The sequence below is a fragment of the Nestor notabilis genome, unplaced genomic scaffold (assembly GCF_000696875.1).
Source record: "Nestor notabilis isolate BGI_N333 unplaced genomic scaffold, ASM69687v1 scaffold21561, whole genome shotgun sequence".
In the NCBI taxonomy this organism is placed as follows: domain Eukaryota; kingdom Metazoa; phylum Chordata; class Aves; order Psittaciformes; family Psittacidae; genus Nestor; species Nestor notabilis.
Genome location: NW_009914501.1, coordinates 1 through 9311, shown reverse-complemented (window position 1 = coordinate 9311; position 9311 = coordinate 1). Strand labels below are relative to the sequence as shown.

Below are 9311 nucleotides of genomic sequence, written 5' to 3'. Positions count from 1 at the left end.
AAATTCAAACTTTGTCATCACATTAAAAACATTACATGAGAAGTAATAAACATATTTACACTTCTGTTTTGATTATAAATATACATTATATACAAAATAATGTTATAAAACGTAGAAAGTTCAGTGCTTCTGATTTTTTCTTTTTAAATTACTGAAATACTAGTCTTCAAAATAAACTACAAACAGACAAACTAAAACCCATATTATTGATTTCTGAAGGTCGTCTTCAAAATGGTCCTATGCGGTCAGAGCAGAAGGTCAGTAGTGGACATTATGAAGGGGTCTTGTCTGCACAGTTCGAGGCAGTAGATGGGCTAGTCCAACAACAGGATTTACAAGGGCAGGGATATCGCTGTCCAAGAGATAGCACGGTCCGGGTTTCTTCAAAGAGATCTTGTTTCCTCCCTCCTCATTCTGTCCCACCCCATGGTCTCATCTCACTCATGTCACAGCACTTTGCAATGGGGTGTTGGGTATTGCTGTAAATATGTATATAAGAAAGGAGCTTCTGCACCCTCTGGTTCCCAGGGCCAGGCTTCCCCTTTTCCTGCGTAGCAACGAGTGGGTGTGAAAGAAACAGGACGAGCCTAGAACCTTCTAACCCTAATCTCTACCTGTCTTGGCAGAGGGTGTCTCAGTGGGCACTTCGCTATTGGGCATTTGGAACCCGGATGAAGGACGGGAGATGGGGTTTTGCAACCAGATGGAGAAATGGAGGTGGGGGAGTCACACCGCTGCTTCTCCTTCAGAAAGAAACAGCTGTGATTTTGAGACTATTTGCAGTAGAAGGTGGCACCTAATTCAGAAACGCAACGTAAACCCCCAACTCTGTGTCAAAATAAGGCAGGGGGAGGGAGAGAATGAGGAAGGAGAAGAAAAAAGTAATGATGTCTATTCACAATCACTGGTAGTGCAAAGGGCATGAAAACAGCTGAGACAGCTCAGCACATAAAGGTTCTAGGAGCTGATTGATTTTAAACGCATTTGTAAGGCTTTAAATAGAGCTGGGATCACGCCTCCTCCTTATCAATGGGGAAGAGGCTGTACACATTCCTTATCGCAACTTTTCCTTCTCGAATGTTTAAATCCACAAAAATCCTGTCCCACATTGTGGCTTGGGTCAACCAGTTCTCCAAAGCATCACCAAATGAGATGACATGTAAGTTCAGTATTCCTCTTTCCTTCCTCCTCTCACCCCTTACACAGTCTCCAGTACAAGCAGCAGGAGAGAGGAGACGCAAGTAGATGTGTAGCAGGAATTATCAACCACCCCTGCCCAATACTGTTCAGGTAGCTGCAGAAAGAGCAGTCAAGTCTTTGTTTGGGATTGTTAGATTCTCTTGACACATTTTAGGCACTTTTAAACCCAGAAAAACATGGAGACCTCGTTTATACTGTATCCATTATCTGCATAGCAATGTGTCTTTCTTCACACCTTCCATGGCAACATCTGTGATAGTTAAGTGCCTCCTCATCTACCGGCACCTCCCATAACCAGAGTTCTGGAAAGCCAGGGGTCTGTCCATGAGGAACTGGCCTCAGTATCTTTCAAAAACAAAATTCAAACAACATGTTTAACCCCTCTCTCTTCCCTCTGCCTCCCCTCTTCTATAGCCAATGAGATTTCTGGTATCAAACTTCAAACAAGGGCAGTAAGAACAAAGAGGTGTATTGCATCTTTCAGTAAATTCACAGTCTGTCCAGTTCACCCAGTTCCATCCTCCGCCTGAGAGCAGCAAGTTGCATGTAAGTAAAAACAGTCCAATCCAGTTCTGAATTGTAAACAATGCAGCAGGAACGTCCATCTACTGGCATTACCATATCTGAGGTGCAAATGGGCTGAACTTCAGTCTTATACCTGTCAGGATATAAAATAATACCAGGAATGAGAAGGAAGCACAGCATAGAGTACTGAAGAACTTACAAGTATGTCAAACCCAAGCAATTTAAGCCAGGCATTACTGCAGTTTAACTATCAGCATTCAATGGTTTTGGCTGGGTCCAGAGACAAAGAATCACCAGCAAAAGAAGTTGTCTTTATGATGAGTAGCCTCTCTACCTGGACTGAGGGAAAGAATGCTTACAAATCTGGGTGCATAACTTTAGGTCTCTATAAAAAGCATACAGTATAGTTAAATAGCTTGTGTTCAGAAGCATGAAACCTGGATTACGTGGAGAGATGTTTCAGGGGCTGGCATTCTGAAAACAAAAGTACTTCTGGAGACTCCTGATGTAAATCTGGGAGTCTAGCCTGGGTCAGCAAGATCTTCAAAGGAAGATAGGGTATTCAGGTCAGTTAAAGGGAATGAAGCGTCTAGCTGTCATTTGTATCTTTGAAAATCCTTTCACTTAGTCTTAAACTTTTAATACTGCTGGTTGACTTGCGTTCCAGCTTGCCTTCAAGGGGAAATCTGATATCCACCCCAGCAAGAGAGATAGAATCCTGCAGATCTGACTTCACAGATCACTGCTATACAGCATGGCAAGCTTCTCTTTCCTTGAGGCTGAAACTAGTCCTAAAGACAGCTACACTGAAGGAGGCAGGTATTGGTCCATGTCAAATTGCCTTTAACTTCCATGGAGCCTTTTTCCAAAGGGTCACTAAATCTTCAGGACCTGGTTGCTTCTTCAATAGCTGCTTTTCAATGTCTTTAAAGGTCAGTGCTGGGCTCTTCCTTTTTCGTGTATCTATCCTCTGACTTTCAATGTAACATCAAGTCTAGGTGTGTTTATCAGTAAGTGTTAACTTCTGTTAGAGAATTTATAGCTGCAGCTTAAATGCCAAGAGGCCGAAGTTACCTTATTACAGACTTCCTACATGGCTTTTATGCCTATCTACTTACACATTCAGCTACCTTCCATCTTCTGTTGGAAATCTACATAGCTTTGCCCAAATCCACAGAACACAGATTATCCACTGCAGTCATGGGGAAGAAACATGGTTTTACATCAATGGGCCTATGAATGATTACTATTTCTATTTCTTCTGGCTACCTATTTAAGAGGAAGTAATCCTATAACATGCTGAATTTTTATGGGCTGATGTTTTGTGCTTGCATCTCCTGCTGACATATCTAAGCTCAAAATCTCTGCTTTAATAGAATCAGGGCTGCTAATTTCTTTGTTTTCTCCACTGTATGTTCTGTGTGGGCCACAGAAGAGGAGAGGTGAATGCTGGGAAGCACCAGGATCCCTGGAAATAGAGTAACTTTCTCATATGCAATTCTAAAGGATAATTTACCCCTTTATTTTGTCAATTTATGCCCGTCTACCTGTGTTCTTACTTACCTCTGTGGCTATGATGCACTCATTCCTTTCTTCTGTTATCACAAAGACGGACTGGTACATTGAATCCCTCGGAGAGCATATTGCTGATATCCTACATTCCGGCTTTTCACTAAGGCAGAGCGGAGAGAAATTAACATGAGTTGACTTCCAACTAGTCTGACTCTCAAAATCTATCATGAATATGGAGGGGTGTAAAGAGATAGCCATGAAGGTGTGGGAGGGAAGTGCAGAGGATGAAGTTTCACATGTTCTATGTGGTGGCAGGACATTATACTACAAAAGTGGAACTAAGGAATAGCTACTGTCTTCCTATGCTTCTGCTGTGTCCAACCTAACAGCATGCACCTCAGATCCCTCAGTATAACAGCCCCAAGCTGATCCCAGACAAGACTGGCATGCATCAGAAGACTGATGAGCCAGTGAATACCTGCCCTTTTCTTTCTTTGAGAGAGTAATTTTTACTCTATCCTTCTCAGTAAGCAGATCATTTTGCCTTCTTAATAAACAAAATACTTATTCTTAATCACTGTATGCTTTAACTGCTGTTCCTCCAAGATCTATTGAGGAAGGAAAGACTCTACTTTCACCGCTGACCTAGCCACTCCCATTCCCCTTCTCAGTACCCATACTAGCAGTGCCCTACACAAACGCTCAATCAAATTGACTTAGCTAAGGATAACACTTGGCTGTGACAAACATACTCCAGTATGAAGATTCCTGGGTTTCCTCTGGTTTGTTTTGTATATCATCTGTTTGAGTTTCTTTCCCTCCCCATAGTTTCTTATCGGTTTCTAAATTGGTATGAAGATGAGAAGCCTCAAGAAAGACTAGAAGGAAGGCTGCATTCTCACCTGTGTAATCGGAGGGGAGACTTTTCTCCTAAACACTTTTCACTTTTGTAATATTTCTCCTCCTGTGTCCCTCTACTTGTCAGGTCTTTTACCAGATTGTAGTCCAGTTTATGATTCTTGGGTTTGTAGTTTGATTTCTCCAGCCCACAGTCCACTTCGAGGTCTTTGTTTTTGTTGGTGTTTTTGAGCTGGGAAGCTGGAATGAGATTGTCCTTCTGGAAGTCAGACAGGTTGTTCATTGTCTCCAGGTCCTGCTCTGGGTGCATCCTCATCTGTCTGATGACCATTGCTATCATGCAGAACAGTATGAGCAAAGCCACCAGTCCCACCCCCATGGATATAGCAATCCAGGGGACTGGCTTAGGAGGAAGTGTAACGGGCACTGAATAAACTGGCAATTCACAACGGTTGCCCATGAAGCCAGAAGGACAGTAGCAGACGAAGTTGGCACTATAAAGCCCGCTGTAGCATGTGCCTCCGTTCTCACATGGTCCAGAAGCACATTCATCTCTGGTTTTGATGTCACAGTTCCTGCCACTGTAGCCTGGCAAGCACGTGCAGGTGTAATCGTTGATCAGGTCATGACAAGTTCCCCCATTGGAACACGGGTTTCTGGCACAATCATTGATGTTTATCTCACATTTCTGGCCAGAGAAACCAGGCCGACAGCGACACACACGGATCTGACCAAGGTAAAAGCAATTGCCATCTGAGGAGAAAAAAGTACAATTAAAAACAAATTAGTCTGCAATGCACTTCACCCAGAAACCTAAACCTCTCCCTGATTAGTATTTTGTGCTATCTCAAGAAGAGGGAGGTTATTTTACAAAACAACCTCATATCTAAAAGTTCCTTCTAGTTTACCTAATTGTATCACTGTGCCTTAAAATACTCCTCTTCTAAATACACAATAAAGTTAATTTAATTTACTTGATCCTGCCATCATCTCATAAGCCTTGTGCACTGTTTTGTTGCACAGAAAATGCCAGTGAAAGGCCCCGCAAGAGACTAGAATTAGGGTAGATGTGGAATACAGCAGGGAGAGCGACTAATGTACTAGAGGAAGAGTAGAGGTCAGATTGGATTTCTATCAGTTCCACACTGAAAAGCACGAGCGAGGCAGAGACACCGAGTTTGAGATAAAAAGACTCACCATTTGCACATGGGTTGCTTGTGCACCGGTCCACTTTTTTTTCACAGTTCGACCCTGTGAAGCCAAAAGGGCAAATACAAGTGTAGCTGGCCCCTTGGTCTTTCTCCAGGCAGGTGCCACCATTGAAGCATGGAGAATCTATACACGTCAAAGCGCTGTGCTCACAGTGAGTGCCATAGTAGCCAGGGGGGCACAGGCAGTGATAACTGTTCTCCATATCCTGCAAAACACAACATTAGGACACTGTTATTGGATGGCACCAAATAATAGCTGCTTCCATGCTTAATTTTGGTCATCAGTGAGCGCTGTTCAGTCCCTGCCACAGTGATGTGGCAAAGGTGACAGCTGGAGAGTAAATAACTGCAGGCTGGACTGTGAGGGATAGAGCTGTGAATTGGCCGTATGCAGCTACATGAGATGCAGTTGTAGGAGCCTACAAGGAGCTAGACAAAAACATTACTAACACCACTACAGTCTATTGGGATCCCCAAGGTCTCCCAGAGCAGAATGTGGCATGTGTCAACCTACACAGCTGGGATCAGGCAATTTGTCTTCAGCCCGAGAGCCCTTTTTTTCTTTACAAGGACTTACGCTGCTTTGCCATAGGTAAGTCCATGGCTTAGCTCACAACAAAACTGTTTCTTCTTTCCAAGTCATGTATATCCAAGGCCTAGGGAGTAGGGAGCTAGGGTCCAGCACCAGTAGCTTTAATCTAAACATGCATCAGATTATATTTGCTATCTATAATTGATCAGGCTTTATCAACAGGTAAAATCAATCACTGACTGGGTCCAAAAACACACTGAAACACTAGACTGCAGGAAACTGAAAATGCAGAGCCCTCTTTCACAGAAAGCATTTCAGCTGATTGCCCTCACAGTGTCTGACAGTACAGCAGAAAACAGAAGTTTTCTTTTATTTGCTATTAAAACAAAGACTTGGCACATTTCTGTATGAACCTTGGTTTGAGAAGCTTAGTTTTTACAGACCTGCTCCCTCACCAACTTTGGGTCTTGCCAAGTTCTCATAATGGCTGCCACAGAAACCTAAGGATCAGTTGACTAGTTCTAATCTAGATGATACTTCTCCTCCTGTAACAGACTTCCTCCCCTGACACCTCTCGGGAAGGGTTCAGTATGGTAGTTGCGAGCGTCAGTAATGAACCTGTGCACTATCGAATTCCCATTATGTTGTTACAGAACCATTTGTGGGTAAGGTATACTGGGGCTTGCTTCACACAAAGACTTTACATTTAAAATGCCCTCACCGTGCAACTGCCGCCATTCCTACAGGGATTGCTGTCACACTCGCTGATCTCATGTTCGCAGTCAACACCGGTGAAGCCAGGTTTGCATGAACACGTGTAGCTGCCCTGGCCGGTGTTCATGCAGGTTGCTCCGTTTTTGCACGGTCTGTGGTGGGTGCAGTAGTTCAGATCTGCAAAGATAGTGGGAGAAATTGTCTTTTAACAGCTGGGAAGAGACATCCAACCCTAACCATTCGGTGATGCTATGATTCATATGAAAGCACTTTAGTCAACAAAAAAGAATTTTCAATGAAGTAATTCATTCTGCAACCAACAAGAATACCGGGGATGATAATCCAGGTTATTATCAATAATAACCAAGTGTTTCAGATTATCATCAATTTTAGATACTTCTCCATGTCCGTCACTGTAATACATGAGCTCTGCATTTTGAAAGACCTGGCAAAAACATAACTTTCTTACTGGTCTGGCATACTCTCCTTTTTCTATGGGCATAAACCTATTAGCTGCAATGGGATTTACATGCCAAGTGGAGAATGTACTTCCTAAGTGTGTGTTCCCCAAAAGACACGCCACAGCACTATGGGCACAACATGTCACATACTAAAACAATAAACCCCATCTTTGAGGCACGTTCTGGGGAGGCAGGGAGCGAATAATGATGTTTTGGCTTGGAGATTTAAACAAACACTGGAAATCTTTTATTGATTATTTACCATGCTCTCTTGTTATGAATGTTGGTAGTTTAAACTGTCTAAATGCTCTGCTAAGCTCGACAGTCCTCTTTTTTCCCCTTTAAATTTGAGACAGAGGTTAAGTGCACAAGTTCACAGGACGTAAGTGGAAAATCTTTATTATCTCTATAAATACCATAGAGTAATTGGAATACAACTGGTTAATAAATAACTACAAGCAGAGAAAGAACCATGTAACTTTACTTTTCCTGCTTAATTCAGATGTCACCATCTTAATCCTTTAACTGTCCTGAAAACACTTAGCTTGCTTTGAGCACTTCATGATCTCAGTGCCAGCAGTGCATATATGGCCTTGAGGACATGACTGCTCAGCTGGCTACAGTTCAGTGATTCAGTGGGTTGAATAGGTGGAAGTGGTCTGGTGTACCTTAAAATGGAACCTGTACTTTTCATTCTTGCTTACATGATTTTTCTCTCATGCTCCAGACTTATCACATGAGTTAACTTCCTTGTATGCAAAATAAGGAAGGCCCAAATGATGGTGTTTACTGCTGCTGGGAACTGTTTAGTAAATTGTTGTAGTTGTACAGGGAATATGTTAAACTTCACTGGAGCAGACAGAAAACTTGCCTGTTAACACCCATCCATGCTGTTTGGGTTTTTTCTCCCAAGAGAAAAACTTCTTTTTTGCAAGAGAAAAACTGCAGCTACCAAAGAAGTTTGTTTGTTTTCAAGCAAAATTACTACAAATACAAGAATGGGTGTCTAGGACAGTGGTGGTACGAAGTGATGCCTATGAATATGCACCTTGCGGAAACTTAGTTCTACGTCCAATGGGTCAGATGCCTTAGTCCAGCACTGAGGAGTACCCACTCTTGAGCCATAAGCACAACCATCAGAACTAACCTTGATCACAGAAGAGGCCACCCCATCCTTCGTCACATATGCACTGCCACTGTGTTTTACACGTCCCGTGGCGGCAACCTATGTGGGGAATGCATTCATCACAGTAGCGGCCTTGCCAACCGGGGCGACAGCTAAAAGAAAAGCCAAATTAAAGCATTAATGACATGGAAAAGAGTTTAAGTTTCTATTAAAAGGGGACGTTTTAACTGAAGTTCAGATCGCGATTGCTATCTACTCACATGCATTCTCCAGGCTTGTTGCAATATCCATTCTGTTCAGTGCATCCAGACAGGCAGATGGCTGTAAAGAGAACATGGAAAAGCAGAAATGTTTAGGTAAATACACATGGCACTACAGAATACACTTTTTAGAGGGTGAATGCCAGCTTTAAAATAAGTACTTTGAAAAGCAGTTTCAAAGCCTTGTTTTAAAAATTCTTGGTATGGAGAGCTCTGGAGCAGCAGGAAGTGAGAAAGCAGAGCCAACACTTGACAAATTGTCCTTTAGTTTTTCTGTTTATGCAACAAACATGAACTCTTGCTAGAAAAGGAGCAAGAGGGGGCGGCTTTGGCTTGCACTCACATTAAGATTCCCACTACTACCTGCCTCATCTTCTCTGGCAGCAGGAACAGTGGAAGCAGTTGCATGGACAAGCTGCTGGCATTGAGACTTGGAACAGATATTGCTGATTTGAGGTTATCAGCCCAGCTCCTTTCTCTGCTAGCTCACTCTTTGCTGCTAATGCTCACAGAGCTGAGGCACAGCGCTGGCAGTCACAACCAAAGGAGGCAAAGTCCTCAGTGTGCAACCTTCTGCCTCCAGGTAGGGAGTGGAAAGGTCAGCACGGAAACATGGCCCCAAGTGCCTGCAGGTAACCATGCACAGCACCTTGCTGCAGTGTCACAGCCACCGTGTTTTAAGGGCTGACCACAATGACAGCTATGGCCAGAGTCAGGCCAACTGCTGGAATGGGACAAGGGGACATGGTTTTTGGTCCCTTCATCAAATAAGCTCCCTGATGCCATGGGAGGCTGTGTTTCCTTGAAGGCCTCTTGGGCACCATCCCTTCTCCCATACTTGCACCAGCTCAGCGCAGAGCAGGGCCTCGGGGAGCCAAAGTAGGTGATGCTCCATAGGGCGCTGAGGCCCCA

At 43.4% G+C, this 9311-nt stretch overlaps 1 protein-coding gene across 1 annotated transcript; it reads right to left on the bottom strand.

Annotated features, from left to right (window-relative positions):
• Positions 1-1504: 1504 nt before the first annotated feature.
• DLL4 (delta-like 4 (Drosophila)) lies at positions 1505-8460 on the bottom strand (the record flags this gene model as incomplete). Its single annotated transcript, XM_010023695.1, has 7 exons — positions 1505-1858; positions 3289-3397; positions 4140-4848; positions 5293-5512; positions 6560-6729; positions 8161-8291; positions 8400-8460. Coding segments are annotated over 7 exons (1406 nt in total), but the record flags the coding sequence as incomplete, so codon positions are not given.
• Between the last annotated feature and the right edge of the window lie 851 nt (positions 8461-9311).